This window comes from Rhea pennata, chromosome 9 (genome assembly GCF_028389875.1).
Source record: "Rhea pennata isolate bPtePen1 chromosome 9, bPtePen1.pri, whole genome shotgun sequence".
In the NCBI taxonomy this organism is placed as follows: Eukaryota; Metazoa; Chordata; class Aves; order Rheiformes; family Rheidae; genus Rhea; species Rhea pennata.
The window spans coordinates 4,937,883-4,963,323 of record NC_084671.1 but is presented as its reverse complement, the minus strand read 5'-3'; the positions used below and the strand labels follow the sequence as shown (position 1 = coordinate 4,963,323).

The following is a 25,441-nucleotide window of genomic DNA, read 5'->3' as shown; positions in this document are numbered from 1 at the left end:
TTTACATACAGAAGCCAAGACTAATAGTTTATTTCAATTGTCCGAGGTTCAGGTGCCCAAGCCAGGGTTGTATGTTAGCATCTCAGATTATGCAGAATCCACTGAAACATGTTTCAGCATGCTCAGGTCAAACAGGATGTCAAACAGCCTATTGACTAATAACCCATAGACAGCACTGGGTCACCATCATAGATGTTCAGGCATTGCCACTGGTTGCTTAAAGATAAGAAATAGCCAGAGTAAAACATGATTAAAAGATCTTACCATTTTTCAAGCTGTCAAAACCCAAGGAATGTCGAATTTCTTTCAAGGTGGTTCCATGGGCTCCAAGCTCTACCATTCCCATGGCTATTACAATGCTCAGAGGAGAGAAAAGAATATTCTCATCTTCTCTTGCAGCTCGCAGCTGATTGTAAATATTCACAGAAAGCTCAGCAATGGTTTCATCAGGAAAATTTGTATTGAACGCCTTAGTTTGCAAAATAAGTAAAGACAACAGTCCAAGGAAATACATGTCTTGAGATTCTAAGATCTGCAAGATAAAATTTAGAGAAAATTAGCCAACCTTGCTTAAGAAATAAAAGATTCAGCTCCAGGAAGAAACAACAATATTAAATTGTTTAGCCTTAAATCTGTGTGGACAAGAATACAGTTACAGAGTTCAGTTCATTTATTTGGAGGAGACACTGAAAGACACACCATTCAAACTAAAGTAATGATATATTTTGCATCATTATGCAACTTTGTTTTTTGAGACTTTCTGTAAAATTTACATTTTGCTAATTTACTGTAGGTAGATTTCAGAAGGATGTCTTCTTTCTTTCCCTTTTGTAACAGTAGTTCTTGAATTGCTATGCACTCCTGCAGTTCTTCACCAAGGAGACTTAAAGACACACATTTCTTTCATTTGACCTTCCAGTAAGGTGCAACTTATTCACCTAAGTTCCAAAAAGCCAAAGCCTCAAACTGGTAAAACCATATGAAGTACTGTAAGAGCTTGCTCATGACAAAGGAAATATACCATGATAGTGCTCAGCTACAAAACATGGCAAATAGTCAAAAAAAAGTCTTTGAAAGTCAGACATGTCTCATTTACCAAATGAAGTATCTTTTGTTAGTAAATAAAAGCAAAAAGTTAGCTAGTTACTTAACTAAGTAACAACCCCAGCTCCAAGATCTTTAGAGGAGAGTTAAGGTTATTGTATGTACCAGCAAGAAAGTTTCAAAATAGAGAAAACAAAAAAGTGAATTCAATAAAGAAATAGAGGGTTAGTACCAACGCTCTTCACTAATCCACCTCCCAGCTTTGCTAAAATTTACTAAACAACACTTTCCAAGCTACCTGCTTGCCTAATCACACAACAGCTATGTTATTAAAACTCCAGCTCCTGGGGCAATCTATACACATCTCCATCCCTCCATTTTTCTTTTAAACCTCACATTTCCTTGGCACCTTATATATTACTTCCAAGTGTTTGGGGTCAGCAATACCAAGCCAACATGGCTCACATTTCTGTTACTTCTTTGACACTTAGAGTATCCCTCACACATAAAGCAACAAAGATTCCCAAATTAGTGGTCTAGAGAACGTATGATAAACAGCTTTGGTCTGGAAACGTTTGCATGTTGCTGTGCCTGTCTACAGTGTTCACTAACGTGGACCACATTCATGTGAACGTGCCTGCCCAGAGTCAATTAGCACAAGCCAGCCCAAGCACCTCCGCCTTATGCTCCCCAGCTTTTCCGTTTCTAGAGTTACTGCGGATTTCTATACACCTGACATGCACACCCTTAGTAAGCCTTATACAACATTTATGTTATGCATTTCATCTTCAAAGCACTATGTAGTGTTACCTAATTAACTCACACTACACTGAATGATACATAATTTAAGCATTATTACTCACATTTTATAGCTAAGGGAATTGAAAAGCAACAGGGTATATATATGTGTTTTGACAGTAATTTTGATGTAGTCACTGTTTAAGATTCTTCCTGTCTCCTAGCCACAGATTAGCTTTTTGTTCATTTTCTCAATGAGAAATTGAGAGATGAACAGGTGCAGAAACTACAAAAGCTTCAGGGGAAAAGGACAAGTCCTTAACGAGCAGTGTTAGACAGGGTCTCGTTTTACCCCTTCTCCCATCCCCTTCCTGATGATGGCTTATAGGTGTATTTGGCTATGTGAAATACGCCCCATTCCTCAGTTCCAATAAACTCTCCCCTATGCTGGCACCACGTCATCTCTGAACTAGCTGTAAATCTTTGGTTCTTAGCAAAGTATCAAAAATCTCCACTGAAGACCCCTACGCTACTTGCCATCAACTAAAAAATGACACAGGATGATCTCCAGAGGTCCCTTCCAACCCTATTCTATGATGATAGACTTCAGCATAATTACAAACTACCTAACGTTTCACTGCCTCCCAACAGAACACATTTCAGTCTGTGCCATGACCTTTATTTCATAAAGACTGAGATCATTAACTTTTAATGGTCCAAAACAGCATAAATGTATCACAAGCTCTCATTACTTTTCTTAATAACTACATATTTTTTTAACCTTCCCACTTAAAAATTACTGGCTTAAGATTATTAAGATTTCTGTGACAGTAAATAGATTGATTTCTGTTTCCTTTGCAGTTCTGGACATTCTAGATTTCTTTTTAATAAAGAAATAGAGCAAGCATTGCTCCTACTACTAAAAAACATAAGACTACATTCAGCACACTCCTGTCATATACAGAACCCTGGTATTAACCTGAAAGCTGCACAAACAGAAGGAAAGATGCTTATAAACACCTCACAGTCTGAGCCAAGAGAGCTCAAAAAACTGAGGAAATAAGCTTCATAAGTGATATTTTACACATGAGGAACAGACTAAGCTGGAGGGAGGAAGGGAGGGAGTGTGTGTGTACTGGCCTACAAATTCAGAGAAACTCACAACCTAATGTGAGCAACCAACCTTTGTTGTTGAATATGGATATAGTTACAAAAATAGCTAAGAATTTTCCCCTCTATCTAGCCCATAGCACAGAACTGTGCCAGTTTGCTTTGAGTGAGAGAAGGTTACAACAGATGTAAGATAATCTTCCATTTCAAAAAAAGAAATTTCTCCAAAGCCTTTTTGTTGCAGAGGCAGCTGTTTAGCACACCATCACTGGAAACAGTCTGTCATATGCTCTATTGCTAGACATTTAAACAAATCGGAGGGGGGAATACAACTTAGTGAGGTGCTCACAAAGTGAGATAGACTATTTCAACTATTTCAATACCAATATTTGGCATCAGCTAATGCTAAAAAGCCCAAATCATAAAAATTGAGTATTTTCTTCCTGACTAGTCTCATGAAAAGCTCCTTATGTGAAATAACTGAACTAAAATACTTTAATTATTTAGTTGGACAGAAGAGAGAACAGGTACATATAGAGAACAAATAAGATTGATACTGTTTATCAAACTTTTTGTTGTATGCTTGAAGAAAGTTATCACCAGTATTTAAGTGAGACTTTAAGGGAAATGTTCTTTGAGGCAAAAAGCACCAAGTTTGAGCAAAGCTTTTTAGTGCGGGAGTCAGTGAGGTGGGAATGAGCAGGTAAGCGCAGGCAGAGGGTGGAATAATTTCTCCTGGTGGCAGTGCTAGCTTACAGTATTTGTGAAGCTACAGCTTCTTCACAGCATATGAGTACAAAAGGGAAGATGCTCTATAGTGGACTAAATGTCTGTGGGAGAAGGCTGTTGAAGAGCATTCTGACTAAGCCTTGCAAGCTAATGTGAAGATGACTACCCCTTTTTACATTTTATTCTCACCTGTCCAAGCTGAGAGGTTTGGGGTAAATTCTTCAATTTTTTTGTACTTCCGGAAAAAGCATACATTTTTCTACTGCCAATTGGAAATCTAGTTCTAAATTAGCATTCCAGTCATAATGGTTATAGCTTCCCTGATGCCACCTTAATTCAGGCTATAGCTTTTCTTTCTGGTTTTGTGCTTTCCCATACCTCTTCATGCAGGTCTTCAACCAATGAACTGATAAGCACTTACAGTGCAGCATATTCTCATCTTTTCCTTCACTAAGATCTGAAAGTGTTGAATAATTTGTTGTATTTCAACAGCATGGAATTGGAGACCGTTTTTTAAAATCCACTATATGCTATTCACAAATATACTTTAAGTGAGGGAAATGAAGTTGAACATTATATAATGTATGCCTGGGACATTAGACAATTCCCATGAATATCAGACTTTTTGGACAGTGTTCTTTGTCATTCATCGGCAGTACAGTCTCTCTGAGCTGTTCTGCATCAGTGAAATCTAGTTAAATAATACTGCATCAACTGAAAAGGGGGTTGAAGTTCATATTTAACAATCTTTTTAAAAAGAAAAGTAAGAATCATCAGTTTCAGATGTTACTGTATGCATCTTGCATTTACTGGCTACTACACAAGTTAAAAAAAAAAGAATGTTAAAATTCCTTTCCCCACCAAACACACAGCTGTTAAGACCACATGTGAATTTTCCATTTGAGGGCCAATCAGTGAAAGAAACTAAGTTCTACTACATTTTGTCTTATACATTAAGTCAAATACATGAACAGGTGATGAAAGAATCAGTACCAATGCACAAATGCTCTCCTCATTACAGCCTCTTCTTGAAAAAAAACATACAATAAACAATCTCTTGCTGCAGAGGTTTGCATAATACTAGTTTTGCTCTTGCTTGCAACTGATCTTCTCAAAAAGGAGGCAGCACCAGAACACTAACTGTTGCAGCAATTCAGTGATATCCATGTTTATCATGCTATTTGTCTAATTTTACCATAACTTCAGTTTAAATCCGCTCTTCTAACATACATGTACTTCTTTACTTGAACACCCTACTCCACTCAGTTTGACATTCCTTTGATTCTCCTGGTACTTCTGCTCTGGGAACTGAGCTATGTCTGTTTTGTCTGTGGGCTTTTTTCCTATTTGGATGCAGTTCTTTAAAGAGCTTGAGTTTCTTGGAGCCATCTTAAAGGGCTCTCCCCTCTGCTTCTGATTTTAATTTGTTTTTATGCACAGCACGATCATTTGGAACAACTCCTTTCTTCTCAATACCAAATGATTTTTCACCTTGGAATTTAATCTCTGTAGGCATTTATCATTTCCCTCACTTACTACTAAAGGTAATCCAGAGAGATTCCAGAAACACTACATTCATTAGTTAATTGCACTGAAGTCATAACTAGTGCAATTCCTGGGAAAGTTTCCTTCAAAATTTCAGAAAGCTTTTGTAAATATTTCATCAGCCCCAAAATTCAGTCTGCCCCCCTCCATAACAGACTTCAAATAGCTCAATGCAATGGCAACACTCCTGCTTTTTCCTAAGGCCAGCACAGATTTAGTACTCCTGTACATGAGCAGAGAGAAAAGAACTATTTAAATTATGTTTAAAGAAAAATGTCCATAGGCTAGAACACAAGACTGATGCTACAAATGTAGCTCTTGCCTTTCCCCAAACATAAGGCTGGAATGACTAAGAGAAAGGAAGTAGAACAACATCGCCCCCTCACACCCACAAACCCTGAACTATTCAGTTCATCACATATGCTTTCAGAAAAATGCAAAAGGGGCAAGCATCCTCTATAAGCCAAGATATTTTGAGATGTTATATTGCCTGAAACTCGTACTGGGTTCACAGAAAGAAAATTCCATGAATTTTGAAACAGCAAGAAGAATTGGACTTGAAATAGGAACATGCCAAAAAATTCAATTAAGGGTCCAATTTAACACCTTGTATATGCCAGACAGATGAAAAAAGGCTATTGTTTCCATCTTTTACGCCTATACCGACTGCGGGTTTTATAAAGAAACTTGCCTTACAGCTTTTAAAACCCAGAAACTTTGCAAAATAAAACTGTGATTTATTGTCCTTAGTTCCTCAGCATACAGAAGCTAAACTAAGATTAGTTGCCTTGAAGATTACTCTTGGCTATGTGCAAGCTAAACACCAAAGGTATGGGAAGCAAATGAGGAAGAACTGCTGATTCATTCTGTTGAGGGAAAAGCTTGGGGAGGTAAGCAAGTGCGGTGGGAGAACTGACTGCATTCTCTCCTTTAAAGAGGAGCGCCTGCTAGCATGCAAAACAGTTGTTGTTTAAAAAAAAAAAAAAAAAAAAAAAAGTTTACTTACAGAGCAAGTTCACCTGGTCAGAGGGGAAAGAAAAAACCACTCATCACAAAAATACACACAAAAAAATATGTTGTATCTATCCAGGCTGGAGTTAGGTGCCCTGCACTTCCTCTATACCCAACCAAACTTTATTATGTTTGCAATAGATTTTATAAAAGTTTCAGCAACTACTGCTTTGCTAGCAAAACATGACAATTGCTGCAGATACCTTTATTCTAGATGTTGTCTTGCTATGTTGGCACATATACTAGGGGCAGGCTGTGTAATAATAATCATTTAAAAAAATTCAACGCAACTCTCCCTACATAAAGAAACAAGGGAACACTAGTTGAGTAAGGGAGATGCACTGAGCAGTTAGCAAGATCATTAGCTGTTCACCCAGGGCCAGGCAGTCGTTGTCATGACTACCTTAAAGGATGTGCAAAGGTACACAGCAGTAAGGAGGAGCTGCCTGTCTCGTTTAGGCTTGCCTCAGGCACGCTGCCCAGGAATAACAGGGGATTGTGGCTGCTATTACAAATCACAAGATTCTTAAAACCCACAGTTTATACTGCACTATGACATTGAATCATTATTTCAGCTCTTTTGCTTTGTGTAGAAATCCAACTTTGTGGGTTTTTAATTTACTTTACAGATTATGCAAAAATTACATCTCCAGCTAGCATTACCTGAGCAAAGCATTCTCACACCTCCAGCTTTGCAGCTTTACCTTTAACAGATCCCAGAGAAGTAACATGGCACTTTCTTCCCTCATGTTTACTTTGCTTGTTGTCCTTTTCCTCTCTATCACTCAACTGTTCTCCTCCTTCAGCATGGGAACTTACACAGAGCACTGTAAAACAAGGCTGCACTGAATTAGCCTGAGAAATAATTACTATTACATGTCAAAGTTACTTTTACATGACAAATAAGAACAAGCAGGTATACAGCAGATGGCAGTACAAAGGCTAACCACTACAACCAAACATATAAATGTGAAATCTACACCACATCTGCTTACTTAATCCACTAAAGTATGCATATACACAGAATTAAGATACAGGAGAGTCCTTCTGAAAATAATATTTAGGTGTTAAAATAGCAATTTCAGAATAATAGACAAGCTATCCATGATATGTTACTGCTTATATCCATGATGTGTTACTGCTTATATCCAATGAGATGGGAGAATAACTAAATGCCCATAAATAGTTTTAAGATATAGCTATCATGGCTAATTCAAGTAGTACTTGAAGATATCTACAAAGTAGTTTGCTTACTAGAGAAGTGATGACAACTATGTGAAATTACACCTGTCAGGCATAAATACCGTCTCTGACATGTATGTTATATTCAGCCTGCAAGCCTACTGCTTCATATCAGGACATATTTGTTTTGTGTTGCAAAAAATGTTTATACTCAATAAGCAAAGGCAGCTTAATATGCCTATGTGAGCTTCTGACCTTGTCAGATGGAGGTACTACAGACATATGTTCAATCATTAAGCTTGTTTGATTTTGTTTATTTCAGAGAAATGCAATTACATTCATATTTCAATCTGCATTAACATTAGTAATAAAGTTATGGGATTTCACCACCATCTGCCAGTTCGTGAGTCAGTGCCTTCTGCAGCAGGAAACTTTGAGGTCAGTTTCATCAGAAAACAGCAGAGTATCAAGTACTGTAGTGGTATTTAAGGGTTAGTATGTAACACGTAAGATGAAGAGCCATTCAGCAATGTTTGGGGTGTACTAAAACCATGTTCTCAAACACACACAGCAAGGCATTCTCCTCAGGATGTTATGGCCCCATAACATCAGCACCGTCTAGAAAACCTGAAAGGAGAACTGTACTGAAAACTTTCACATTGACAATTTCTAACATCAAACCCCAAATATTGTTAAACTTTCAGAGAACTTGGCACTGAGTCACTAACTTGATGATGCAATTATGCAAGCCAAAGATATCTTAATTGAGCTTCCTGAAGCATAATCCCTCAGCTCCAATTAAAAAATAAAAAGAGATGTTGAGAAGCTACATCCAAAATACTTAAATTTGAATAGCCTAAAGCAAGCATCAAAATCCAGGTGTATACAATTAAGGAAAGCTTCCCCCTTCCCCCCCCCCCCCCGAAACTACTAAGACCTGCCATTGTACTGACCCATATACAACTCTTATATTTGTTTCTTATGGCTAGAACAAAAAAAAATAGAAATTATTAAAAAAAAGTATTTTTATCTGTGACAGTTATCACATGCTTCACAAAGAATAAGCTATAAATAAGAATACAAAGATCAAGCTCTGAGAAGGAGAAAAATCTTAAGTACTGAAGAATTTGGTGATTCTAAAGGTTCAGAATTTATGGTCTGCAGACAGACCTCCTTAGAAAGTCAACAACCAGTTGTGGGTGGACAGAGAGCCTCAAGGCTAGAAAACTAGAAAATGAAATACTGCTTTGGATCTGCTTGCAACAGATCAAAATGGTCTGTCAAGTCCCTTAGAAGCAACATAACCAGGTATGCAATGATATATATGTGGCTTTCAGTGAGGGCTGTGAGTGTACCTCTTGGAATGAGATCACTTGCATAAATGTTGGAGCTACAGTAAAGATATGCTGACCTCAATTTAGTATTGACAAGAATAAAAGTGGTTGGAAGAATGAGCATGTTGCACTTTAGAAGCATCAATTATGCTTATTTTGGTATTATGTAATAACTTTGTGTATACGATTTGCACAACAAATTAAAACTTAACATATCAAAAGAGAAAACAGGAAAACAGTGATTGGATCTCAATTTCTTCTTTATTTTACAAGTAATTTAAAATCTGAGATATTTTCTTCTATTCAGAAATGAAATGAATAGATTACCCATAAGAACTGAATTGTACTTGCAGTCCAGTCTTTTAAAATGAATCAAGAAGCAAGAATAAAAAGGTTTATATAGTTATCTCAAAGTTGCCTTATCTTAAGAAAAAGTTTCAGTTGCTACCCCCATTCCTCTAACAATACTGTCAGCACTCCTGACAATCTGTTTTTCATAGCCTAAGACATTTCCCAGACTCTTTAGTTCAACCTTGTGAAGAACCCTGAAAGCTGACTTAGGCTCAGGTCACAACAGCTGCCCAGCAGCTCTGCTTCAGTACAGAAATGGAGGCCCAAGACAGGACAGTGCCCAGCAGTTGGAACCTGCCCTTCGGACTGCTTTTACTGTGGAGGAGAGACATGCCAAGACATAGGAGGGGACGCGAGCCCTTAGTGAAAGGCTCTCTTATGAACTAATTTTAATAAGTTACATTTTCAGATTTTTTCTTTTCAATGAAAAGTAAAATTTATTACTCCACTCACAATGAAACCACCACTTAGGGAAGATATTGCAAATGAGATAGTAGCATTTTTTCTTCCTCTCTTAGATTTACTTATGGATAGGTTGGGAAAGGAGGGCAGAGGAACAGCGTGATCTGATGCTGTATTAATCTTTTCTATATCAGAGGCTGCACAGACAGCACACAGCAATGAATTATTTTAGATACGGGAACAATTACTTGCCTGCTCTTGCTTGTAATGCAAATTCCCTTATTTACATTAAGTCACATATTCTGTTATTTTACTGTGAAATTCAGCCAACCAGCAAGCTCCCAGAAGCTCACTCCCAACTGTAATTTAATTAAAAGGGCAGTTGCTAAGTTTCACCATATGCAGCTGCCAGATGCAATCATTGCAGTTTAAGTCTAAAGGCAACATAACTGCATGTACTGGAGCATGGTTTTACAAGTGATGAAAGCTGTCATTTATGTCACAGATTTCTGTAATGCATTATGATGTAGTTTCAGCAGAACCTAAAAAATATTAATACATTTGTGAAAGCATTTATGGCCAGTAAACTTGGAATGCATCTGAAGTGCCTTACCCTTTTTCGTGGAACTCTATTTATGCATAAAATGACTTATGTTAAACTATATATTTAGTCAGGCATGATATACGACCTCACAGAGGATTTTAAACCTTCAAATGTTGGAGGACTGAAGGACAACTAATTAGGGACTTAGAGATGCAACAGGGAGCCCTTCACTATTCAGTGATTCATAAGAACAGGGAATACCGCATGGATAGTACCGTGTTTCTCTTTGGGAGAGATATTTGCCAAATTCAATTTCAGAAGCCTACCAGCTGACTCAGGAAGTCTTTAAAAACTCTTTAATAAAACGCAATGAAGAATGATGGTTTTTAAATCACTCCAGAGTACAAGGTGCATATCCATTGTGAAACAGTGCAATTCAGAAGTTCAAAGCAGATAATTCTTTAATATGTTTAGTTTCCTTTACAAGGACTTCAGAGGGAAAAGGATCAAGACTAGATTAATTAGAAATGAGAATTCATCATTACAAGATTGTTATTTATAACTGGCAGTTATTATTTGTCTAATGCCTTTCAGCTTCATAGTCCATTTCAATACACAAGTTGGAAGACTGCAGTAGCCACATTGACTGGTGAGCTTCCAGCCAACTACAGTTACTGTTAGAAACAACTGCACTTATCAGACCGACTGTCAGGACAGCCACAGTCCCGACAGCCAACCGGCAGAGCAGCAGGAAACACTGGGCCACAGCAGCTCTCAAGCACAGCTCCCCAGGCCATCCCAGCAGCCTGGCACCCCCCATGCTGGCAGCCGGTCTGATGCCAGCCAGGGGAAATGTGCCGACAGAGGTGCCAAAGCCATTACTGTCCACTTAATAGAGCTGTACTGGCAGAGCCTCTGAAGCTGGACAGGATCTGTGAAGGACTGTTTTTAAAAACAGTTGAAAGAGCTGCTTTGGCAAGTGTGCAGAGCCTTACCAGTGCAGCCACAATTGCTACAAAAAAAAAAAAAAAAAAAAAAAAAACAAAACAAAACAAAAAAAAAAAAAAAAAAAAAAAACAAAACAAAGCAACCTCTAAAGATAGTCTTGCATAAAAATTTCAGAGAGAAAAAAAAGTGAGTAGAGTCAAAGAAAGAGTATTTCTTTTCTCCTCCAAAGTGAGGGAATCAACATGTATGTAATCAAAATCTTTACCTTTGAGATAAAACATAACACTAATATGTAAGCTTAACCATTTCAAATATTTAAGACAGCATCATAACATCTTTCATAAAATACACTTTTTTCTGAAAACTACATAATAGACTGGCTGCAAAATTCAGCTAGCAGCAGGATTTTACTTTCTAGTTCAGAGTGGAAAATTCCAAAAGAAAGAATAAAGACTTAACTTTTGATATGAAGGATACTGATCACTGATCTTTCCTAAGGAGTGAGAAACACTGAAAGAGCAGGTACAGAAAAAAAAGATTAAACCTTTCTTGGGCCCTGAAGTCAATTCTAATTCTTCTCTCTTAGGCTTCATCGTATCTTTCTGCTCTGCAAGCAATTTTAAATATTTTCATTCACCTTTCTCCTTTCAGATTTCTTCAACTTCAAAACTCTAAATTTATGTCTTCCACTTGGGAGCAGCTCTGCAAATATGGAAAAATGAGACGGCAACTAGGACAGCTATCTGTGGGCCACGATTACAGACACCAGAAAAGGCAATAGTTCCACTTACATATCTGGATATAAGGAAAAAAGCAGTTAACATCAACAGTGCCCCTAAAGTCTCCTTCCTCTTCCCCCCATCTCCTCATTCAAGTCCTTCCTCCTTCTCACTTCTTCCCTAGCATCCATGAATTTATCAGCTTAAAAAGACTGCAACACTACTCATACCATTCTAATATGACAAGCAGTCAGGCTATGAAGGCAATAAACTAATTCAGCACCACCTTGTGTGTGTTATTTCTATAGTTCATCACAGAGAGAATTGTTCAGAACAGCAGCAATTTTAAAAGATAAATAGGAAAGCAGGAAACAAAAGATGACAAGACACAGGAAAGAAAGAAAATCCCAGTCATGCAGCTACTTTGTCAACAAGAGAGCAGATAAGCAACAACTGAAGACAACAAGTACAACTTCCAAAAAAAAAAAAAAGGCAAAAAAAGGCAAAAAAAAAAAAAAAAGGCTCATTTGGGAAAAAAACATACAGAACAAAACATCGTCAGATTTTCACATCTTTCTTCTGATGGTTATGTTTATCCTGGACTTTGAGACCTATGGCTGCTCAAAAATGCCTCTTGGCAGTCTGTGGACACAGCAGTTCAGTGTAGAGTCCAGTATTCAAGCTGTGCCCAGAAGGTAGAATTTGGCCTTGAAATGCACTTCTGTGGATCACTGTACAAGCTCCATTGGTTTGTGCTTATTAGAAGTGATGCTTTTCCAAGCATTCTGTGATAAGCCATTTAAACAACACATTTATGGAACTGAATTTGTTTTATTCTCTCATTCTCCCACACAGAGAAGCTGTATCACATTATCTCCAAGTGGAAATACTAAAGCACTGCAGATAAGCAAGCAAACATGAAGCACCCAAGAACAATCAATCCACTTCTGTTCTTCACTGGCTCACATCTATGCAATCTCCCTATGGTTGTATGAATGCATTCAGTCTGTGTTTTACTCTGAGAATTTAAAAGTTTTTAAAAAGAATAGATTTTCATAATTTGAGAACTCCAGTACCTTACAGAAAGTAATCAGCCCATACCTAACACACATAATGAAAAACAAATGCTGAAGCCTCATCAACCCCACCACACACACACGCTTCCAAAATACAATACTTGCTTTCCAACCCTTCTTCAGTATTTCCTCTAGGGCATCCTGCAGTAAGTTGACATGAATTTCCTTTGTTAAGGAGGCTATCAAACTAATCCCATTTTTGTATTATATGCTATGATTCTTCTTCATGCAATGTTTTACATTGGCAGGTAATACATACCCTTGTTGAAAATATTAAGCTAATAATCTGAATGAACTTGGCTTTGAAAAATATATAGGCTAACTTGAAGCCTTGTGCCTGCATGCAAGCTCTCCATGGGTTATCTGAGTTTTAATTCTAAATGAAGAGGTTAAGTGGACACCTGGGCCTCAAAGCAAGAGCAAGCACCTCTGCAAAACACGAATTTTGACCCAACCTGTGCTGATCAGTTCCTGTAACATAGCCACATCAGAAGAAGTATTTCAAATCATTATACCTCTACAGCAAACTCACTAGCCAACAATCAACCAGAATGCACTGCATTGTATAGATGGAGGTGGTGCAGCTATGTGCTGTGCTAAATGCTGCTGGAAGCATTTCCTTTAGAAAAAAGGAAAAGTTACTCACTTCAGACCAGTTATTTTACTGGTTCCAATTACACCCCAGCAATATGTCAACACCAGTCACACAAAGTCTGTTAGCCCTCAGAGAGGCACACAGAGATCAACTATACACTTGGTGGGAATTAACACCAGACTGCATACTTCAGCCACCTCTACATCTCATCATCAGAGAAGCTTGATCAGCCTGCTACACTGCATACTCTGTTTAAAGTTACATTTAGCTTTCAGAGACAAAAACAGACATGGTAGACTTAAATGGAGAAACATTACTTACGGATGGTATGAAATTATCTGCTTAATTTAAAGTTCTTAATTTATTTCTACTCTATTCAAAAATCATTCAGCTTGGGATACAAAAGCACTCCAAGTAAAGAATACTGCTCAAGGATTTGTTGTTTTAAGCAGTAAACTGCCTGTGTACAGGTGGAAGCAACTTATCCATATCAAGTGCCTAATCCTGTTTGACATTCAGTAGCATGGATTTCTGCATGGCTTAAAGAGCAAACAGTAATCAGCTGAGACATAAGCTTGGTGCTTGTCTTTATAAAAATAGAGAAAAAAGCCGACCACAGCAAATATCAAGTTGTAAATGGGACATGTCTTTGCTAGCTCCCAGAGTCCTCAGCAACCTAACTCATTAATAACAAAAGAATAAAAGGTCAATAAATGTTTTTCCCTCATGCTAATTAAAAAAGCTAGACTTCAAACAATACAAACTTCACTGCACAGAAAAAGTCATAAAATTTGTGTGCATTTACTGTAGTTACTAAATGCAATACAAATGATGACAGACAAACATCCACTGGCTTTGCCTAGGTAAAATTTAAATGTATGTCTCTCTCCTTCTCTCCCTCTCTCTATATATATATATTCAGAAATTAATAGCCTAACATTTATTTTCCCAAGATTCACTAGGTTGCAGGAATTGTCACTATATATTAGGAGGGGCAACAAAAAACCTAACAAGAAAAAAATGGATTAAAAAAACTCAGTACAGCAAGACTTGAAAACACACTTTATCACAGCTGCAATTACAAGCCTGAATGGTCACACTGATTCCTAACCTCCAGCACTGCTTACATTCCCATTCAGTTTTGTGACCTTATTAAACATTTCCATGTACTACTTTTAAAGGTGCTACTAGTCTAACCCGCAGGTAGAGAGTCAGACCATGATGTGACAAAGCTAAAACATTAACTATCTAGAAGTCTCCAGGTTGTTCACGTATTCCTAGGTCTCACCATTGTCTTTGGTTGAAGTGTTTCTGAAAAGGGACTACACCCATGTTCACCTGCTAGTGAACACATGCACCCACCAGTCCCTCTAACAATTGTTGAGCTTACTTTAACAAGGAAATAGGAATTTATTTTCCTTTAACATCCAGATCAAACTGTGGATATCCCAGATAACTAGTTTGATATTACTGAGAATTGTCAAAACAGGGTCTAGCTGGTTACTGTAAAATGTAAGACTAGCAAAAGCTTATTGTGAAAGGCAAGTAGTGCCTTCCAAAAAAACAGGAACATTTTTTCCATCAATACGATTCTCCTAAGCATGACAGACAATCCAGTCCAACTATAAATTCTTTAATGCAGGTGCTTATTTCTGTTATTCGATTAACAATGATGCCACTTGAAGCAACCAAGTATTAAAGTGACAGGGATTTTAAAAGCTCAGTTTTGCTAGTTAGGGGCTGTTTTAGTCTGTTTGCTGTCCTTTATATCCATGCAGGAGGGAAAAGCTAAAAAAAAAGGACTTGAAACAGTATTCTGATTCCATATTTACAGTGGATGGGACCAGAACTATGTCAAATAGCAGTAAAAGCATCAAGCTAGATATTTGTGATGGTATTCTACTAACAAAGACAACGAAACTCTAGAACAGATTAGGGGAAGTCTACACCATTAGATTTAAGAACATTAGACAAACATGTCACAAGTTAAGATATGGTTGAGCATACATTGGCAAAGTGGATTAGCTAGATGAGTGAATTTCAAATTCCCCTTATACAGCATACATACCCCCATGCCCCATATGCTGAAAGAGGTTTTTAATTTTTTTCAACATACATACACACACATAAATATATGTATATATACACATACACACACATTCTCCACCTACATATTCAAATTAAAAGGTATTTTGCATATTTTATCATGTCATCAACTTATCTATATAGAACTCATGTCCAGACAAGTGAACATCACATGTGGCTGGGAACCATGTCATTTAGAGTTGAATTAAAAAAGCATTATTTATGCATATGAACAAGAGGAAGCCAAAACAGTACTTCCCTTCTTTACAGTCAACTGTCATCATAAGAAAAATTCAGAACATTGGGAAAACTGTAACCTCTCTCAAAAGGATGACATTAATGTCTTCATACATCACCCTTTTAGTCTTCTCACACATCTGATCCTCTTTTTTCCCCTCCCCATCACCTCTCCAATTTGTCTGTAGTTAACTGGCTGGAAGAACTTCCAGCCTTGGTACTATTCAGGTCTGCAGAACTCTGAGCTTACAAAAAACCTCAAATGGAATTTTCTAGCACACATAAGAATCACTGAAAAGCAAAAAGCTTTAACCACTAAGTCCCTTCTATATTTTGAAAGTCTCATCCTTAATATGTTATCATGAAAAATGTGGTATACAGGAAAAGCTCCAGCAGATTAAAAAAATACTGAAAGAGGAGTACATGCTACTAGACTTAAAAGATTATCACATAACTACTAGCAAAGGGGAGGTGGGAACAAACAAGAACAGCAACTTAAATAAGAAGCTAAATTAGATGGAAGAAAATAACAAAATTGTATTTGTCAATCTGATTAATTTTAGACCATCAGTCAAATCAGTCAAAGGGTAAGCCGTGCATGCATAGAACAGCAGGCTGAAACATTTAATGCTATACTCAAGCTTGCTCTTCAGATAAAGTCACATTTTTAAGTCCCTGTAGGATCAGCATTATTTATTTGGCAGTAGGCATAAGAGACCGAAAAAACGTGAACAGCTTATCCATCAAGATGATGGATGAAGAGTCCCTAAGCAAGGTAAATAAATTCCCATAGCAGTCATTTTAAGATGTCATTTCACACGTTTTGCTTGCTATCTGTTTTCTGACATTCTTGAATGTTTACCTCTATTTGAATATTACGGTTTTACTTTCACAGCTTTCTTAGAGAAACAGAAAAGGACAAAAGTACTGCTAAAACATAAATAAAGCCACACAAACAACAAACAAGCACACTTGTAACACAACCTAAAGTGTACCCAAATTGTTTGAACTAGACTAGATCAAATTTATATTTACATAATTTTGCTTGCCTACCATAAGATCTGTTTCAGAAGTGCCCATTACTGGAGAATTCAAGTGCTGATAACTGCCACAGGAAGTAGGCCTCAGCATTTTCAAACCACTGAAATGTAAAGAATACATGTAGAAATACTAACACTAAGACTCTATCCCAATGGGCAACCATACATCTCAGTCATTCAATACATAAATGTTTAGAAAGTTTCCTTTATGGAATAGAAAGCATTGCAGTACTGTGTATTTCAAGTCCAAGACCCATTAAAATCAGATCAAGTCAGTCAAGTCAGAAAGACTTGAATTCTACCATATTTTGCATACACAGAGCCTGTACGCAAGCTTAAAAACCGTTTGTAAGTTCATAAAATTCTGTTCTCGTAATAAAAACAAGTGAAGTATATTCAAGATGGAGTACATAACCTTTCTGCAACAGCAACACAACATACAAAGCTGAAAGAGTGAAAGCAAAGACTAACATATTGGGTTGCTAATACAGGAGAAATTTAGCTACAGACTGGATGTTTTATTTTCAGGTATGAAACATGAACAATAAAAAGAAAACCCCCTGAAGTTACGCTGATCTCTAATACCACAAAACAGTTACAGCTTGGTGATTTTCTCAGCAATCTGAGATAAATTTTGGGTTATTGTTCCACTCCTAAAGTGCTACTGAAATACCACCAAGCTATAGGCTTCCCTTCGAACATTGACCTAGCTGCATCCTTCTTGTTTTGAAGACAAAAAAAAAAAAAAAAAGACTAAATTACTATGTATTAGGTGTAGACAAGTAACCCCTAGTATTTCAGTTATGAATGAAGAGGGGGAAAAAAAATCCTACAAAGGAAATGAGATTAGTACTTTTCCTGTCATACAGACAGGATAGCTACAGTATAATTTAACATTTTAAAGGGCTTTACGAATTTTGTGGCAAGTTATCTTCTCAAGTCCAAGTCTTAACAAAACGTATACAGCCTTTGATATGCTTAGTTTGAAACAGAAATGTGCTATCCACTTATCAGTTAATCACTTCTAACATATTAGAACACAAGAAGGTCTAAATACCAACTTACAGACTATGTATTAGTTTGTAGTACTCATTTGCATTGTCAGATAAAATAATGCCATGATTTTTGAAAGACATCATATATAAAGCAACTACTATCTAATAGCAATATGACACACCCTATTACTAGAAACTTCAAAAACAGTGATTCATTCAATACACATACACAAGATTAACCCAAGATAAATCTTACACTTCAGTTTTTCAGAATAACAGGTATTTATTAAAACAGAATTCCCCTGTCAAAATCTTTACTCAGACAGAAACAGTCCTCTGATAAATATGTTTCAGAGGCTACAGTCCAACACTACTCATGGCATGAAACATTCTAACATAAATTAAAAATGTATCTACAAGAAAAATAAGTGATTTTCCTTGGGCACTTCCATAGCTTGTATGAAGACATCAATTACCATAGCTTGTCTTCTAAATTAATGTTTCACAGTGATGGATTATTCATGCAATTTGGTCAGTGAACATTACACTTTGACTCTAAGGAAAAAGTATAGCATGTCTTAGTTAACTATGTTTTGTATAAGCTAAAGACAGTCAAAAATATATTATTGTAGTCAACCAGGAGAAATAGGAGAATATAAGATTAGTGAAATTTAAGGGTGCAACGATCTTCAGCAGTCTCCATAATCTGTTTAAGGTGAATTAGGCCTATATAGCAAAAGCATGTTGCCTCAAACATGTTGCCTCAAACAATCTGAAGTAGTTCCTTAATGGCTGGTTAAAAAATATGTTTTTGAATGAACTAACTTCAGATCTACTCCATTTAAGCATGGAAAATTGAAATTTTATGTTAGTACACCGCCTTCTGTTGTATCCACAGATTTGTAAGACTTCAATGATGGAACAACAACTTGTTTCAAAAAGGAATCAAGTATTTTCACAGCTTTGACTGAAATTCCACCCAACCTTGAATTTTTTCTGCAAGTGAGTATGTTATCTCCTAAACACATTTTCTAAAGGAATATGGTATTCTAATGATCTCCTGTAGTCTCTTGAATGTAAGTAACATGAATCATGAGTAGGTATGTACACCACACAGCTTTGATCAGGGCTGTACTAAACATCTCCACAATTCACAAACAGCATCAAGGATTTACAACTGCTGTCTTTCAGACAAAGTGTTATTCAACCATTGCACAGAAAAATTTCCAAGCCCCCCCCCCCCCACCCTCCCTGTAAATCTATAGTACCATTTATCCTTAAAGTAGCTAATGCGATGTGGTTATCTGTACCAAGCTGCTCTAGCAAAAATCACCATGCCTGAATAATATTTGCCACCTAGTTGCTTACACAATTATATGCAACATACCAAAGCTGTTAGAAGTATTATCACATTCAAATTGACCTTTATCTTTCAGTGAACCAGATGCCTCTCAATCACTATAATTATTTTCATTTTATGCAGAAGAAATGCAAGTTAAGCAGATTAAATAACCTGCCCAAAAAAGATGTGGAAAAAAAACCCAACAAGCTTTCCCATTCTAGAACTAAGCTATCCATTAGTGTTACTTCTTTTAGCTTCCAGAACAATCCTAGAGCCCAATATAATCCCTGAAAGTAAAAACCTACTTTGTTCTTCTTTTAGTGTTTCTGTTACACTTCTGAGGATCCTTCTTAAACCCTACAGTTCTTAAGGAATTATGTAAAAACTCAAAGATTGGATAGTTACATAGATAAAGATTATTCCAATTTATTGCAAAGCAATGAGAAACACATAGGAAGGGATGTTAAGCATCAGTTCAGTTAGTCTCTGCCAGTCCCTAAATGAGAAGTAGTGGTAATACCCCCACCTCTTTAGGGCTCTCACTGCAAGTAAAAATACTATTGTATCTATCGTAAATAATTATGGACTTAGATCCAAATCTGCATGTAGGAATTGTTACAGGGAGCTATGTTGCTTGTTTCTCCTTCCAAATAATACAAGATATGACAGTGTTCTCAGGGAGAAATATGCTTCCAGAACTTAAAGAATTTATTATTTTATTTTTTATTTTGTAAATAAGTGAAAGCTATCGAAGCTAATAGGTATTTTGCTGTCACTTCATATATGAAGACCTGGCATCAGTTATGGTAAACTAACAAGCATTCTATTTTTTCATACCATAAGCAGGTTTTCCTCATTCACACTTGCACATAAAAGTTTTACTGATGGCATTTTTTTCCTTCATACACGTCATCCCCCCAAAATAAATCTACTTACATTAATTTTCTCATTTTCGTTGATGAAAGTTCTCTGTCTATCCCGTAAGACATTTCTGCTTGCTTCTCTCTCTTAGCATCTCCTCATAAATCTAGTATACTGTTTTCTTTATTATTTCAACATATACACTGCAGGAATAGCAGATGGAAACTGCTAGCTATAGATAACGCTAAGTAGTAGCTTCTGTGCAAGTGGAGACTCCAAAAGGTCTAAAATCCACACATTTGTGCTACCATATTTTCTATGACTTAGATGCTGAGGAGGACTAATCAACTCAAAGCTCTTCCCTACAGGAAACTGAGTATAAGTGTGGCTACAGTACGAAGTGACTACTTCAGAAGTTGCATTCAGAAAGGCATGGCACATGCCTTAACCTGTCTCTAGAAGAAAAAGGGGGAACACCTACAGCTACAAACCACCAAAAACACTCTTTCAGTTTGTTTAGCTCTGTCAGGTATTGTTCAACTAAGAACATTCCTTCATACCTTTCTTAATTTTCTATAGGTATTTGGGTGCTTTGTACATCTGAGTTTGTCAGATAAGGGGCAGAGGGAAAGAAGTCACACACCAGTCATAAATGGTGCACCAGCATGAATTTGTCTCTGGCTTATAAACAGACTTCTTTCATTCAATAATGAAACCACTTTGCTTAATAGCTCACTGCAGCATTAGGAAGGTAGAGGACAGTAGAACTTCTCCTGTTTACTCTAGCAAGTAAACCATATTGAGTACACCTCAGTTCACTTGTGTGCGATGGCATTTTCAGATGGCATTTTTCTGGTCAGGCCACAGCCATGTAGAAGTTTAGATTTTTGTGTGCCCAAAAGCCTATTCAGTGATTTCCAACTCAAATGTCACTCTGGCTAAGCATTACCAGAAGCTTTATTTTAGAAACATGGAGTCAGTTTTGTTTTGCACTTCTTTTTAAACACCTGCTGTCTGGGAATTATTGTGAACAAACAAAGCTACTTTAATAAGGAAGTTTTTATTCACCATATGTAAGTACACAAGCTTTTAAAAATAAAATAGAATAGTGTTTTAAAAGTCAACATCCAGTTTAGTAAGAGCATAGTTTCTCTTTAATACTTGTAGGAATCATTAGACATCTTCTGACTCCCACTGATTACTTTGGTTTGGCAGACACCAGTGTTTCCTCCTCCTGCTTTTTGAATAAATCTGAAATTAACAACTAAATAACCTGACATATTTACAGTAAAAATAACTTGGCTTCCTTCTCATCTTCCTCCCACTTTTGTCAGATGAAAAAGATATCATTCATCCAGTCTCTACCTTCAATCTTTCAGCTAGAGACCTAGGTATCTGATTTACAACAGGATGTCAAGCTGAAGATCTGATATTAGTCAGTTGCTCAGATGGTCTTAGCTTTTGATTATTTTAAAATAGTTTAGAAACTGCAGCAAATGCTTTATATAAAAAAAAATCTAAGAATATGAGTTGCTTCAGTGAACTCAAATTGTTATGTGATGCACAAAATCATGAAATGCTCCGTTAAGTATTTACGTTTAGTTTAAACGTGAGGGGAAAAAAAACCTTCCTAAAAAGATAGTTTTACTGTACCAGTTAATGATACGTCTTAAATCTTTAAACCTGTTTTAATTCTAACTACAGTTTATATAACTGATGTACACTCCAAAAGCTGGAATTGAGAACTAATGTTTTCAGACTTAGCAAAAATCACATTTTCCAGTAACCACTGTTTCTATATTGCCAAGGAATGAGGCAGTCTCCAGTGGTTAAGTGACAGTGAGACAATCAAACAGGCCATCCTTAGTAAAATATCTGTGCTGCTAACATGACCTTGACATGTCAAGGTAAGTTTAAAAAAAAAGCATTTAAAAGTATAAGGCCAGGTTCTATGGTTTACTCCACAAACTCCACAGGAGAATCAAGAGGTAGAATGGAATCTCTCCTTAAAAGGAAGAGATGAAAAACATAATAGGGAGCAAATGTTTGGGCAAATTATATAATTAGGAAGGCACTTAAAGTACACTATCTAAGCAAACCTCAAGAAATAACATTGGAGAAAACAAAACAAGTTTTAAACATGTTATTAAAAGAAGCCAGAAAAGAATCTCCCTTCTCAAATACAGAAATCCCCTAAACTCAGTACACACACAGAGGAAAAAATAGATGTTAAAAAAAAAAAAAAATCACAGGAACTGAAGTCCTTCCAAGGCTTGGAAAGACCATTCCTAGTTAACAAGTGCTTATGTTTGTATATTAAAAAAAAAAAATCCTACTGTGCATATGGTACAGTATCAAAGTTTCAGTCCTGATAGGCATCAGGATCTTTCCAGAAGCAGCTAATTGTCCATTAGTCCCATCAAGGTCACCATGAGTTTAGATTTCTCAGACATACGGAGTAGATTAGAAATGCTTTGCACTATTAAGCAATTGCTTGTTTAGACGTAATGGTAATACTGACTAATAGTCCAGCTATTTGGGTAAAACTGAATGTAACCACAGTGTTTAACTTTCTTCTTCTGGCAGGCTTATTATTTGTCATTATTTCTTCCTGGAAGAACAGTCTTAAGACCTGAAAAATATTTCTAACAGGTTATTGCAATTTTTAAAACATTTGGCTAAGACACAAATTCCTTATAACACAGGAGGTCAAGTCTTAGCCTAAAAACCAGACACATTTAACCCATTAGCTTTTATCAATAAAAGCTTTTTTCTTCCTGTCTCATAGCTACAGCTGCTTCACAATAACACTAAAATACCAAAATGTAAGTGGACAACTCATTCAGTTTTCACCTTATTAGCCACAGTCCACAGTTTTCATAATTACTAGGTTACTTAGGTATACTTCAAAGCTAACTGTTGCACAGCAAAAAAATGATAGGTATATGGCCAAGGAATAGCTACTTCTAAATGCCATACCTGAGTTGAAGGAGCTTCAAGTACAACGTGCATGTGTTTGTATGTGTGCAAGAGACTAATATAGAACACAAAAAGAAGCCTTTGGTTTTTGAAGCAATACAATCTAGGGTAGCTTATTTATTTTAGCAAAATGCAGCAAGTATCTTAGTATCTACATGCATATTTAGTACACTCTGTGATTACTTCAGAAACACAATTTTGAGGGGAGAAAATAAAGATAGATATTCTTTCAGTGAAGGCAGGAAATTTAAGAATTTTCATATAGCAACAATTCATCCAACTTAGAGTATTGTTATCTTAGCAACACTTAAATCCCTTAAGAGCCAACTTAAGCTATTTAAGGTATAAAAGAAGTAAAATACACTCCTAAAGTGATTGATAGTTTGTTTACATCTCTGCCTTTTTGCATTGCTTTAAATTTTAAATATTAAGTACAGAAAAGACAACAAAATCTTACCCTTATTATATAGGTGCAGGATTTTCTTCCATCTTGAAGCTGCTAGTTTCATTATCTCCTACACATGATTTTACATGATTTTTCCATGAGATGAGCAAGTTCTATTCATGAATGGGAAGCTATTTAGAACTACTAAATTACATTTTGTGAATGACGACTAAGAGCAAAAGAGACTCCATATTCTTCATTTTCAGTTATGCTAATACCTGCAGAGGAAAGGAAACAAATGCCACAAGCATTCACCTTGTATTCTCTTAGATGCTTTGTCTAGACAAGTGCTAGATCTGTCTTAAGTTAGAGGCATTGAGAGTCAAAACTATAGTATAGTATAGCCAGGCATAGAGGAAGTTTGTCCAGTGCCCTGCACAGGCATTCATACACTTGCAAAATGAGATTGCTCTGACTGAGCAAAACTAGACTATATTGCTCAGTTACATAAGCGGGCTCTTTCCCCTGCAGATATTAAAACATTTGAAAATAAAGAATACAGATTCTATTTTACTCTTAGTAATCATTCACATAACAGATAGTTCTGAATAGCTTTCCATTCATGGACAGAACTCACTTACCTTATAGCAGAGTTAAGATAATCCTCAAGGCAGTTTCTTTTTCTCTAAAAAAAAAAAAAGTTTGTGTTGTCTTTTTCCCTTCCTGTTTAAGTCATATGTGCTTATGATACCTAACTACTCTTTGCTGAAAACATCCATGTTTGCTATCCAGATTTGATAACCAAAAGAAACATCAAGAGAGATCTTTTGGGGCTTCTGCAGAAAAATGACTCAAAAAATTAAACAGTATCTTTCTGCCACTATCCTCCCTATACAGAGGGATTTGGGATCTCTAAAACACACCCATGCATTTTAAATGAAGCAGAAATTTAAAAGCTTTCTGCTGTATGTTTTGATTTTATGTTTCTTTTTAATTCCAAGTCTCTTCCTCCTCTCTCCATCCAACGCAACTGAAACCAAACCAAGAAAAGGCAGAAGAACCACCAGTCCCTTCATGAGTTTCAACCTTGCTTGCCCTCCCTGTTGAGTCCTTGAGCCCTGCTTTCAGCTTTCCATAAAAACATGTAATTTAACTTTTACACTTTGCTAATTTCATATTCCCTTTTTGGAGGTTACAAAGAAAATAACTTGGAAAAATGTGGTATTTTTAACTTCTTGCATTGTACAAATTTTTGTTAGCTACACGCCTTCCTGAAGTTTTAATTACACAGCTGATAAAAATCCACTCAAGCTAACATTTTTTCCCCAAGAACAATTTAGCTCCACAAACCCTTTTCTTCCTTTCATTTTCCCCCACATAAATTAGAAAAATAGAATGAAGAAAGCTGTGCCTTTGGTAAATCACTCGGATTTTCAAACATCCAAAGCAATAATCTAGACCACAGAAGTACACATCTATTGCGGTGTGAATGTATCTTAAAACTTGTATCATTAAAAAAGTTATTTAACACAATATCTAATCCTAATCTGAATCTTTAAAGAAAAAGCTCCACCACCACCATTCCTTCTCCCTCCCTCACAAGGGGATAACTCTCTATCATGCTCAAGCAGTCTTACAGCTACAACAGTTCAGTATTTTCATTTCCTTTCTTTTTTTCAGAAGTACAAATCTAGTCCAAGATGTCACTACTTAAAAGAGATAGATCTTGGGAAATATAGAGGGCTATAGAGAGTTGAGTAGAATACCATTTTAAAAACTAGTACCACTACAACTGTATGAAGCTTTGTAGCTTTATTTTAAAGCACTAAGACTTGGGGAATGAAAAATAATAGGTGATTAATAAAACAGTTTATACAACATTATGCAAGTTATATGACCAGTCTTTTAATCCCAAAATACATGAAATATTTGATATATTGATTACACATAGATATGATTAAAACAAAATAAACTAGTGGAGGAATGGGGAGGAAATCTGTAAACATAAAGCACAACAATCTAGAACGTCTTTCTAAGAGTTCTTACCTATATGAAGTGATTTTTGAATTATTAACATAAACAGGCATGCATACACGACACACGTTCAGACAGACGGTCGAAGTTTTCACACTTTGCCATCCCACTGCTGCTAGAAGTTACAGATGTTTCATGAGCTTAATCAGTTTTAT

At 36.4% G+C, this 25,441-nt stretch overlaps 1 protein-coding gene across 2 annotated transcripts in view; it reads right to left on the bottom strand.

Moving 5' to 3' along the window:
• SERPINI1 (serpin family I member 1) overlaps positions 1-25,441 on the bottom strand; it is a 48,825-nt gene that overhangs the window by 22,415 nt on the left and 969 nt on the right. For both annotated transcript variants that reach the window (XM_062582731.1, XM_062582732.1), the window contains exon 2: positions 265-532. In XM_062582731.1, the coding sequence (XP_062438715.1) occupies positions 265-514 (250 nt within the window). In that variant the 5' untranslated portion in view covers positions 515-532. The remainder of the gene's footprint in view (positions 1-264; positions 533-25,441) is intronic.